The sequence below is a fragment of the Colius striatus genome, chromosome 5 (genome assembly GCF_028858725.1).
Source record: "Colius striatus isolate bColStr4 chromosome 5, bColStr4.1.hap1, whole genome shotgun sequence".
Taxonomy (NCBI): Eukaryota; Metazoa; Chordata; class Aves; order Coliiformes; family Coliidae; genus Colius; species Colius striatus.
The window spans coordinates 56,507,642-56,520,149 of NC_084763.1; the positions used below are offsets into that span (position 1 = coordinate 56,507,642).

At 51.4% G+C, this 12,508-nt stretch overlaps 1 protein-coding gene across 3 annotated transcripts; it reads right to left on the minus strand.

The window, feature by feature from the left end:
• Nucleotides 1–4,526: 4,526 nt before the first annotated feature.
• IBA57 (iron-sulfur cluster assembly factor IBA57) lies at nt 4,527–10,487 on the minus strand. 3 transcript variants are annotated; one of them, XM_061997182.1, is made up of 4 exons: nt 10,118–10,181; nt 9,843–9,955; nt 8,124–8,470; nt 4,527–6,662 (listed from the first exon to the last, which is right to left on the minus strand). In XM_061997182.1, exons 1-4 carry the CDS (start codon nt 10,121–10,123, stop codon nt 6,271–6,273), a joined length of 858 nt encoding a protein of 285 aa, XP_061853166.1. In that variant the 5' UTR covers nt 10,124–10,181; the 3' UTR covers nt 4,527–6,270. The 3 variants fall into 3 exon arrangements, with proteins under 3 accessions (XP_061853166.1, XP_061853167.1, XP_061853165.1); XM_061997183.1 differs by lacking the exons at nt 9,843–9,955; nt 10,118–10,181 and adding an exon at nt 10,394–10,487; XM_061997181.1 differs by having other exon boundaries at nt 9,843–10,216.
• Nucleotides 10,488–12,508: the final 2,021 nt, after the last annotated feature.

A 12,508-nucleotide genomic window follows, 5' to 3' on the forward strand; every position in this document is an offset into this window, starting at 1 on the left:
GCTCAGATGGGAGAGAGGAAAAGTGTGTGGGAGGGTTTGAAATGCATCTTCTCCTCCTTCCCACTCGAGAAGCAATTTCCAAGCAATTATTCCCAGCTAATCATACCCTGCCAAAATCTAAGTCACAATCAGGATGCAGGACCCAGTAAGGAAACTTTGACTGCTATAATATACATATATGATATAACAACGTTGTATTTAACAGAGCTTTTATGACAAGTTTGGTACCTCTTCTATCTCCTCATTAAAAAGCCACAAATCACTGGATTGTCACTGGTCACAAGGCACCGACCACTTGTATTTGCCTTCCCACCAAGAGCTATCACTCAGCTCATCCCAGCAGTCAAATAACTATGAGGGACTTGCACAGAGCAAACAACTTAAGCTCTGTGTTAACCATAAAAAAATATAAAGGTTATTTTATTTAAAGGCTTTATTTCAAGCTAAAGTGCTGCAGCTGACCTACCTTGTCCTCACTCAAGCTGCTCATCAATGTACACTTAAATCATTTGAGTTAAACATAAAAATATATTGTTCACTCTAAACAATAAAACCAGCCCAAAATGCACCTGACAGAACATGATAAAACTCTTGTGACAACTAGAAGTGTTACAGTGGAAATCACAAAACCATTCAGAGCCTTAAGTTCCTCAGTGACTTAAGGCAGGTAGGCTACAAATAATCTTGAAAAAGATGGGGTTAACAACAGCTTTGGACAAAGTTTCTCCTGGTCTGGAGGCATTTTCACTAAGTTATGGTAACAATCACCTTGTTCTGCTAAGTCCTTCCCTCCCTGCTACCACTGCAGCATGCCCCACAGCGTATAACCTTCCCCCATTATTACTTCAGTGTATTCCATACAGCTTTTCTGACATGGCAATAAATAGAAAATGAGATCACCCCTCCTTAAAAACCTCAGCCTTTGTTTCCATTATTGCTATTCTCCCTCTGGTTCCTCTCCACAAAGCTATCATGGCATTCTGGGATGGTGATTCTCCTCCTCTAGGAGCCTGACAGCAGCACAACCTGAGGACAACACACAGATACATGACAAAGGAAGCTTTTATACCCATTTCTACACGTATGTTTTTGGTATGGTGTGTTTGCACCAGAGCTGCTGATAGTACCTGCTGAATTCCAGGCTTCTAAGACAAAAATCTGAAGCCAGGGACTAAAGAAAATGGAAAAGCCCCAATGTTTCCCCTGTTACAGCAGCACAGTAATAAAGTACTTGCATTCATTTTAGAGACAGGAGTAGATCCCAGTAGCTTCAAATGAAGTCCCAACAGCTCATTCACACTCGTTTGGCCAGGCAGAGGGAAAGAAAGGAAATCCAAACATGATCCACAAAAACAATTAGACACAAATTATTTCTGCTAGCTTAAAAACAGTATGTTACAGACAAAAAAGAGCCTTTTCAGAAGGGCTCACAGCCTATGGAAAGCAAAATGCTTCATATGCAAACAGTTGAAAGAATAATCTGAAGTAAAAACGTAGCATCTATGTTACCATCCAGCTCACACTGTGCTCCTAACAAAATTCCTATAAAGTAGCTACAAGTGGTAGTAGCTACACCCTGAAAGTAACACACAAAATGCCCCCAGTGTCCCTGCAGAAGTGGGTAAACAGCAGGGACGGCTGTGAACAGGGTGATAAAAGGTGCTCAGCTCCCTTGCCCTGAAAAAGCTGGACAACATGAGCTACACAAATCTTATTTGTGACTCGGCTCTGCAGGATTCCCTGAAGATTTCAAAGGTTTCAGCAACACCTTAACAGTGGGCAAACAAAACATTAAGCTATAAATATCTGTAGGGACTTTTTAGACTCGCTAACTTCAAGTAACTCAGTGTGACCTTGCTCACACACAACCTCCTAGGGTCAACCTGGCCTCAGCAGCGTGAATTCACAGAGGTAACAGTGCATTTTAAGTAACAGACTACAGTGATTTGAGTAACTCGGTATAACGTGTTTCTACAGTAGGCTGAAGTGAGGAGCACTCGTTCTTCTGGACGCCTCATCCCACCAAGACAATGTTCTTGTATCTTTACAACAGGAAACGTACAAATCGCAACAATGAATCCAAATGTTGCTTTCTGAAAGCAAAACAAACAAACAAAGGCAGGGAGAAGGAAGCAAAACAAACAAAGGCAGGGAGAGGAATGTAAACCAAACAAAAGCAGAGAAAGGGAAGTAAAACAAACAAACCTATTTCCTGAACCCAAACATGTCAGTGTATTCCCCTCCACAGTCGCAGAAAGTGACTTCTGCCTTGCCCTATGGGGATTTCTGACTATAACTCTTACTTCACCGCTCTCTTCTGCTGTCTCTGCACAAACCACTCAGTTGTGGTGTGGCAACACCGCTCACGGATTTCAGACAGGGGGGCTTACGACAGGCAGAAGAGCACGATAGCCTCGTAATTTCGTAGGTATATCCTTTATTCACACGGTTCTACTCTACCAGAAGCCACGGGGCTTCTCCTCTCTCCAAGGGAGCTCAACAGACCCGCTTCAGCTCCGGCGTCGCTCCTCACAGCGCAGAGGCTGGTTTCTCCCCCCACGGGAGCGAAGCACCTCACGAGCTCCACCTCACTCCCTTCAGCTCCGGGACCCCAGCCCCGTCGTGGCAGCGGAGCAGCAACGCTGACGCCTCACCTCTACCCGGGAAGCGCCGTGAGGCCGCAGGGCCGGAGGCTCAGCCCTACCCGACCCCATCTTATCCTCCCTGCGGCTTCCCGCTGCGAGGAGCCCCAGCGGCGAGCGCCGCCCCCCCCGCCCCACCCGGGGCAGGCGCCCCAACGGCCGGCGCGAGCCAGGGCGGGAACGGCGCGTGCCGGGGAAGGCAACGAGCGCGCGGCCGAACGGCCGTTGGTGGGAGGAACCACTGCGCGGGGGGAAGGGGGGGACGAACCACCGTGCAGAACGAGACACTGAGGCAGAGAGGGAGAACGGCCAGAAGACGGGGGTCGGGAAGGGGTTGGCCTCTGGGAGAAGAGAACCCCCAGTTTAACCTTAGAAGGTTACCTGACAGCTCTCCTCAACCACCGTGTTCGTTCTGTGCTGAGCAGGGCATGAAAACCTGACAGTTGCCTCACAAGAGCGGCTCGTTTCCCGCCCAGGGCGTTAGAGAGGCTGTGTGGGGCTGGCAAGTGTTTCATTTCTCCTAATTTCCTTCTTCCTGCAGAAACCGGTTACTAAAAGTGCCCCTGGGGACATTTCAGCCCTTTGGCTGACGTGAGGGGCAGGCGGGCGGTTATCTGCCCCTTTCTGGCAGGCTCTGCGTTGGTTTCAGACAGCAGGGAAGGTTTTTGCTTCGCTTCACTCAGTCCCACCTTTGCTGAAGGAGATTTGCTCTGTCGTGGATCACAGAATCCCAGAACGGCAGGGCTTGGATGGGGCCTCCAGAGCTCATCCAGTGCCACCCCTTGCCAAAGCAGCTTCCCCTGGCTCAGGGGGCACAGGAACATGTCCAGATGGGTTTGGAAACCTCCCGAGAAGCGGCCTCCACACCCTCCCTGGGCAGCCTGGGCCAGGGCTCTCTCACCTCAGCACCAAAGGAGTTTCTCCTCCTGTTCAAGTGCAACTTCCCATGTTCCAGCTTGTGCCCATTACCCCTTGTCTTGTCACTGGCCACCACAGAAATAAGACTGGCTCCATCCTCTCAATACCTACCCCTTGGGGACTTATCGATTGGGGCTCCCTGTAGTCTTCTCCAGGCTGAACAGCCTCAGATCTCACAGCCTTTCCTCCTCAGAGAGACCTTCCAGTCCCCTCAGCATCTTGGTAGCCCTGCACTGGGCACTCCAGAAGTTCTCTAGCACTCTGGAACTGGGGAGCCAGTTGAACTGGGATCATCAGTAAAGCCAACAACCCTGCACAATCTGCCTTGTGCTAACACAGCCAATAGCTTGGCCTTACAGACCAAGCTCTCCCAGCTCAAGCCATTAACCACAGATCAGGCTGCAAGGGAGAGTAAGATATAAAAGGATAGCATGGACTGGGGCTGCCCTCTTCAATTTCTGCCACATCCTTCCTCCAAAAGTGATCTAGTACCTCTAACAATCAACCCACATGTGTATTTTGTGTCTAACCCTCCCCATTTGTAACCTGCAGCTGTTAACAACAGAAAAGCCTTTCAAATACATTAAAAAAGACAAAAGAAACGTGTGTAAGCCAGAAAAAGAGATGCAGGGCTTCCCCTAACAGAAGAAACAGTAGTGTTTCTTCAGGCTGGGGGCATACCAGTACAATATGACTATTCTGAGGAGGCTTTGCACAAAGGAAAAGCTGCTTCTGGCAAAGCAACATCAACAGTCTCGCCTTTGTCACATTGAGAGGATCCAGGAAGGGTGAAGCACTGCAGTTCCATTTATTTTTCCAGCAGAAGGACTTTGGTAACAATCTCAGACCTGACAAAGGGCTAATGAACAGTGTAAAGACATTTCTTGTGAGCAAGCAACTCAAGGAAGTATTGTGTATCTTCACACAGGGTAAATAAAAGGTACCATCTCCTTCAGGCGAGTCACATTTAGATTACTGATACAACAACCTTTTAATAAGATATTCCACAAACTATTTTTACAGCAAGCATAAAGGTTTTTAATCAATATGAGCATTTTTCACAGGTAAATTCCTTTCACAGTGACACTGAGACAGTGGCAGAATGTGCTTTGGATGTCTGGATATGCATGCAAGAGGGGGTTTTTTTGGTCAGCATGGGATTTCACCCGCTCATCTCTCATCGAGCCCCTTCACACATGCACTGTTCCAAAAGCAGTAGTGCAATGGATTTACTGCAATACAAAAATACACAGGGCTCCTATAAATGATGGCAGGTCAGCAGGGTTAAACAGGCACAGAGATGGTTGGTTTGAGGAGGGCAGAGGAATACATTGACTGCAGAAGCAAGGAAAAGTGCAAAGAGCATCAGGAGCCATAAAAAAAGCAGCAAAGACACCCCTGAAGTACTGGACTGCTCTGAAAACCCACAGGGGACAGTGGATGGATGGAGAAAACCTTATCTGAGGATGGCAGCAGGGAGAGATTTTTGTACGAAGGGTACAGAGAACTCTCCTCTAACAACTGTGGTGGTGAAGCAGCCAGAGAAAGGAGTGTGTTGAAAATCCTCCCTCGGGAACACCAGCCTAAGCCAAGAGCACATGTGACATCAACCACTTCTTCAGGGACTGTCTGAAGGCTGAGGAAAGGAGCAAAGGTCAGGGACGGGGACAGGCTGTCCCTTCAGCAGCTTTGTGGAGGAACTGAGGTAAGCCCTTGCAACGGCTTCAGGGAAGCAAGGAGGATTTTTTTTGTACAAGATGACAGAGCAAAAATGTTGATGCCAAAAAAAAAATGCACTCCTCAATTGTTGTTGGCAACTGGAGGGCACGTTCTCCAAGAGATTATTCTGCCAAGCAACAGCACAACAATACAATAGTCACCCCAGGGCACGCACCAGTGCACATTCCTCCTGCAAAATACCACTCTCCTCTCTGAAACGGTTGTTTGAGTGAGGGAAGTGTTTGTGACCGAGGTGAGGAGCAGCAGAGGAGCTGGCTGCTGCTGGCTGTGCTCCCTCTGCAGGTGCTGAAGCAAGGGAACATTGTTTGAGAGCTTTCCCACCAGGATGACTTATTAAAATCAAGGTCTGAAATGCCAAGTACAAGGTATTCCTCACCATTGGCAGTTACAGAGGTGGGAAAAACAGCCACCCAATCAATAAGTTTAAGCAGCAGCTCAATGCAAGGAGTAATTTGCAGTGAACACTTTAGCCTGAGTATTTATCTTACATAAGATGAGAGCAGCATGCTCTCCACTGAAAAACCCCACATGATAATACCACAGAATGGTCACTGTGAACAGAAACATTCAGTGCATACAACAGGGAAACTGCTGCTCCCTTCACTCGCTTCAGCCCGAACACCTCCTGCACCCAACACAGCTCTGGGCGAGTGGTGGACTGAAAAGCTAGCAGCAGTCCAACATAAAGACACGTGGCAACCCCTTAAATACAGGGAACTCTCAAAAAAAAAGCTGCATTTCCCTGTGTACCCTGCACAGGTCTCTCCACAACACTTAACTGATGATCATCCTGTCCTCAGTTCAGTGGCCCACCGCCGGTTTGGGTTGCTGCTGTTTCGCCCTGCTTTGAGGAATCCTCTGACGCCCGTCAAACACCACAGACAACAGCTGAAGGCAGAGACACCTCCCCAAATGTATCACACAAAACACCCTTCTCAATAAGGCAAATGTGAGAGTGGTGATCCCTCCTTTATTTACCAGCAGTTTTTGGCCACCACTCGGGTATACTTGCAGTGAGCTTCACTTTATCCCCCGCGATCTTTAGGCAGAGAGGTTCATTGATATTAGCTAACCTCAGCAACGCTATACCGAGCTCACCTCCCCCAGCCCGGAACCTGCCAGCTGACTTTCCCAACTCAGTGCAGATCTCAGCACCCTCAGGGATGCTGTCCTTGGGAAGAGGGGCTGCGAAGCGGACCGGCAGTAGGCGTTTGCGAATGACGCCTGTGTGGTGGGTCCTGGCTGTCAGCTCCTGTCCAATGTAACAGCCTTTGGTAAAGCTGATGCCATTCATGTAGGCCAGGTTGGATTCCAGTGGGAGGGCTACTCCAGGAGGGAGATCTTTCACACCTTCAGGAATTCCTAGGAAGAAAGGAAAACCCAATGGATAAATGCAGTAAGATCTTCATCAGTTACGATTTCTTTGAGTTGTAAAACCAAGAGAACCCATGACAAGCAGCATGAACTTGCTGGTAGTTTTGGGCCTAAGTGAAATCATGAGCCATAAATGATGTTCAGTCTGAAGATTAAACAGAGAACTGCACTACAACCTAATTTCAGGAAGCTCACCTCACAAGCATCCCAGTGGAAATTCAAAGCAACCACAATGATGCTGACGACCACAGAAAGGCAACAAGAGGTTCCAAAGAAACACAAGGAAGAATTTTTTCCCTGTTGAGGTGAGAGAGCACTGGCAGGGGCTGTCCAGATGGGCTGTGGAGTCTCCTTCTCTGGGGACATTCCAACCCAGCTTGATGAGTTCCTGTGTGACCTACTCCAGGTGGTCCTGCTCTGGCAGAGGGGTTGGACTGGGTGAGCTTTCCAGGTCCCTTCCAGCCCTTGAGGTTCTGTGATTCTGTGATCAACTCAGATGTAATGCCAATGGCAAAACCTCTCTCACCCAAAGCCCACAAGCAGACTTTAATCAAAGAATCTCTGAGGTTGGAAAAGACTTGGGGAGATCGAGTCCACCCACTCCCCCAGCACTGCCACCACTAAACCTTGTCCCTCGGCTGCTCTTTATTAATAAGAGTTATTTTCTTCAGATCTAAAGCTCCTAAGTTCTTTTCTTTGTTAAAGCCCAAATGCCTATATAATGAGCCCTTCTTTTTCTGTGGCCAATGACACAAAAGTAGTGTTTTTCTGAAGCAGTGTTGAATCCAGCCTTCTGCAGCAGCACAGCAAGGAGTGCTGGTGTTCCACGGAGGTGCAGCCCAGTTTGACCCGCTAACAATTTGCTTTTTCAAATCAGGTGGACTCAGGTTTAAGCAGATGACCATCATCTTTCAGTCTGCCAATTAATTTAATCAGTTATCTGTGTGGAGACAGTAAAATCAAATAAACAGGAGCTCTGTGCAGGTCCAGGGGCTCCTGGGATCGAGTTCCCTCCCAGCTCAAACCTCCACCCTTGGCCTCTGAGTTACCTCTGTAAATCCAAGTCACATATTTTTAGGAAAGCAAGGTAGGGTGTTTCCTTTTCCTTCCTTAGCAACAAGGAAAACACACAGACTGTGCATAATCCCAAAATAATCAAAGTGACTCAAACCACAGGAGCTTCCCTCTAAGAAAATGAATAATCTTGGTTTGCTTTTGCTGTTGGTGTTCCCGACCCACTGCCCCATAATCTTAGTCACAGTAGTTGCAATCCTGCCTGGTGGCAGAATCACTATCTGGATAGAGTTTCCTGTGACTAGGATTACAGGGCAGTCTTACCCTGCCTTTTATCAGCACATAGACTCTGCTCATATGATGCAACTGAGATAATACATAAATAAGTTTCCCCAAATCCAGTGAGACAGAGTGTAAAACGGGGCTTGGCTTTACCTTGTTTGTACCTGTGCCTGTGGTAATCCTGAATATTTCCAATATGACTCCCCGGGATAACTTCTGATGGATTTGCTCCTTTCTTTGCAATCAGTCTCCAGCCCATCACTTCTGTTCTGGGGTCAGGTGTTAAAATCAGAGCCTGGTCTGGACACTGAGGGAGGGAACTGGCAATGTCTCCAGTCCTCTCCCCAGGGATGACAGCCCACAAAGAGAGGTCAAGGCAAGGGGTGATGTTTACTTTCCTCCGGATCTTGTACAGTTTCAGATGTTTTTGTACAGTGTCCAGCATGCCGCTGTCACACTCCAGCAGGATGTGTGGCTCTTCTTCTGGACTCTCGTGAAGCCTAAAAAAAGTAACACCCACAAAGGTCAGAAAAACAAGCCTCTGCAGTAGCAGAAGCCAACCGCTTTATCTTGATCCTGGTGTGGATCCAGGGACTGGGAATCTCACTGAAGGCTGCTGGTGCACACAAAAGCAGCACTCAGCTCCCTCGAGAGCGGTGCTCAGTGTCAGGCCTCTCACTGCCAGAGGGACACTGAGGGGCTGCAGCGTGGCCAGAGCCGGGCACAGAGCTGGGGAAGGGGCTGGAGCACAAGGGTGGTGGGGAATGGCTGAGGGAATGGGGGTGTTCAGCCTGGAGGAGCCTGAGGGGGCAGAGGAGGCTGTGGCTGGTGTATCACAGTATCGGTGCTGTGAGACAGCACAAACCACCTGTTTTGGACACGGCTCAAATATACCCACAGATGCTGTGCCTGTGCCCTGCCTTGAGGGCTGCTTAAAAACATCATTACTATGTTAATGTTGAAAAATATTAACAATATTCATAAATAAAATTAACTTTCTCTTTAAGGAACTTCTGGAGAGAGCAGCACAGGGCTACTGAGATGATGCAGAGACTAGATCGTCTTTCTTATGAGGAAAGGCTGAGACCTGGGGCTGTTTAGTGTGGAGAAGGCTGAGGGAGGATCGCATCAACACTTATGAACACCTAAAGGGACAGTGTCGAGAGGGTGGGGTGAGCCTTTTTTCTGCTGTGCCCAGAGACAGGACAAGGGGTAACGGGCACAAACTGGAACACAGGAATTTCCCCTGTAACAGGAGGAGAAGCTTGTTTGGTGTTGAGGTGAGGGAGCCCTGGACCAGGCTGCCCAGGGAGGGTGTGGAGTAAGACAAGGGGCAGCAGGTACAAGCTGGAACAGAAGACGTTCCAACAAAACATAAGGAAAAGCTTTTTCCCTGTTGAGGTGAGGGAGCCCTGGCAGGGGCTGCCCAGATGGGCTGTGGAGCCTCCTTCTCTGCAGACATCCCAACCCAGCTGGATGAGTCCCTGTGTGCCCTACTCCAGGAGGTCCTGCTGTGGCAGGGGGGTTGCACTGGATGAGCTTTCCAGGTCCCTTCCAACCTTTGAGATTCTGTGATTCTCGGGAGGTTTCCAAACCCTCACGGACACGCTCCTGTGTCCCCTGACTGAAGGAACTGCTTTGGCAGGCGTTGGGCTGGATGAGCTCTGGAGGCCCCTTCCAGCCCTCACCATTCTGGGACTCAGCTGAGGCAACTGATTGCAGCCAGTGATGAAAAACCACAGACAGTAAGCACAGTGCCTCACAAAGATAAGCCAGAAACGCCTCAGAGAGCGGTGCGTGCCAGGGGCGCCGCCAGCCCCATGGAACGGGCCGTGCGGCCAGGCCTCGCCCCGCGCCCCCGCGCGCTCTCACCTGTACAGGATGAGGTCGCACAGGCAGCGGCCCTGCACGTTGAGCGCATGCGCGTACAGCGCGCGCGGCAACTCCGCCGCCAGCAGCCGCGTGACGTCGTTGGTCAGGAGCCCCTGCAGCAGAGGGGCGGCGTCGGCGCCCCGCACGCCCAGCAGCGCCCGGCCCAGCGCGAAGCAGGCGGCCGGCCCGCTCCCCGCGCCGCTCCCCGCGCCCCGCCACGACCGCCGCAAGGCGCGCGGAGTCGCCGTTGCCGCCGCCGCCGCTCCCGCCCTCACCAACATGGCGGCGGGGAGCCCGAACGCTGTCACAGCGGCCCGCCGGCCCTGGCCGCCGCCGCCGCCGCCATCTTGTGTGTGTCGGCCGGGAGGGAGGGCGCCGCCTGCCGGCGCGGAGGGGGCGCCGCCCCCGTCCCGCCGTCTCCGCCCCTTGCCGCCGGTGCCCAGCGGGGCCGGTCCGCGGCACCCCCGGCGCGGCTGTCCCGCTGCATACTCGCCCGGCCTCGGCTTCCTGAGCCGTGGAGGGAGTGAAGGAAACGGCAAAAATAAACTCACCGAGTGTGGTTTTCATGTGCGAGTGCTGGGGGACTGCGCGGGCTCTCTCCGTCGCCCCCTTCTGCCCCCTCAGGCATTCCTGATGGCCCCCGGAACCCGCGGTCACAGGGGGTTCTTATCCTCAGGTTGTCCCAGGGGAGGTTGAGACTGGAGCTGAGGCAGAACTGTTTCCCTGAGAGGGGTGTCAGCCCCAGTGCCAGGCTGCCCAGGGAGCTGGGGCAGTGCCCAGCCCTGGAGGGATCCCAAAGCCGTGGGGCCGAGGTGCTGAGGGCCGTGGGGTAGTGCTGGGCTGGGCAGGGTGAGGGGAGGGCTGGGACTTCACCATCTTAAACCTCTTTTCCAACCAAAATGATTCTATTATCATCTGCCTCCATCCTCCTTAAACACTGAGAAACTGTCAGTAGCTATTCTGGAATAAACATTTGACAGTGGCATTTCTGCTAAGTGACATTGCAGGGCAATAAGCCCCTCACATCCAAGGCAGGGAGCAGAAGGTGCAGTTGCCTTGCCTCCTGAGCGTGCACTAGTGCTCTGGGAAGTGGACTCTGAAGGGCTTGGGTAGCCTTGGGTTCTGCTGCAGCTCGTCACGCTGGAATTCATCCCACAGTTCAAGGAATGGCCGTGAGCCACGCCTGTCATTTGTGATTGCTTTTCTCCAGTTGCCACAAGCTGGTTTGCGGCCATTCTGCCCCTTGCTGCTGCCAACACCAGCACATGTGCAGCTCTGCAGGGAGAGGGCTCAGCTGGCCCCAGATGAACCCTGCGAGAAGGAGCCATCAGTGTTCATCGGCACAGGCAGCGCCGAGACCCGACTCCGACCCACTGAGCCTCAAACTCACCCACCAGGGCTCCTGTTCCAGGAGCTGCAAATGCAACGGCAGCAGAGGCCTTGGGGCAGCCCTGGGTGCTCCCCACATGCCCTGGCAGCGATAACCTTATCTCACATCCCCGGTGTGCGGGGGCACAGACCCGCTGCCAGCAGCCGGGAGCGACGCAGCCTTGGCCCCTGAATCCAGCGCTGGCCCCGCTTGTCAGGCAGCTGCACAGCCAGAGCAGCTGGAGATATAAAAGCAGGTGGTGGATGTGATGTGACCTTGGTGTGGGAACGTGCTCTGCCTGGCCCTTGGCATGTGCTGGGCCTAAAAAATGAGCGTGGTATCGTTTCCACAGAGCGTGTTTGAATGGGTGGCAACGGAGAGAAAAGTGAAAATGGGAAAGAATCAAGGCAGCCGGTTTGAGCCTTTCTTTGTTGGACTGGGTGGGTTTTTTTTTTCACTTCTTACAGCTTTTATTTACTTCTTCCTGGCTTTTATTTTCTTTTAGCACAGAATTATGTTCGTTTCAAGTCTGAGGAAAGCCACAGCGTGGCTGAGACCTGCAATGCTGAGTCAGGGGGAGGTTTGTGCCAGCCCTTGCTGGGCACGTTTCTGTCTCAACTAAAGCAGAGCACCTGACACGTGGTCAGAGGGACAACATGATCCCCAGAGCTTTGACATTGGGTGATTCTTCCTCATCCTTCACATCCAACACTCGGTGAAGTTACTGTGATTTCAAACCCCACTAACACCAGCCTCTCTCTCATCAAAATGCCTTGGTGCTGAGGAGGCTTGGCAGAGGGGGCTGGGCTCCTTTGGAGGTGACACTTTCAGAATGCTTCATTTCACCCTGAAGCCTCTGTGTAAAGTGATTCACCTCAGGAGGGCCTGTTCTCCCCACGGAACGGCTCCATGAAGGCATCTAATGGTAGTGGGGATCAGTCTCTCCTCTGTACCTAAAGCTTTCCATGTCATGGTGAGACCATGACAGCTACAGCTCCCTCTTATCCATAGTACTGCACCCACCTCAGCCCGAGGAGCCGTCCCTCACCATCTTTGTCATTTCCAGTGGTGTTTGTGGCACAGGGTGGTAAGGTGACAAGGCACAACGTCCCTGGCTAAGCCCAATACCAAAGGGCACATCCTCCTCCTTGGAACATCCCTCCTCCAGGCAGGTGTGTTGGAGCACCTCAGAAACCCTTCTCACAGCTATGAAAATGGTGGAAAAGGACAGAGATTGTTTCTCTGTCCCTCACCAGTCCCTGGGCAGTTGCACAAGCTGCCGACAGCCTCTTGCTCC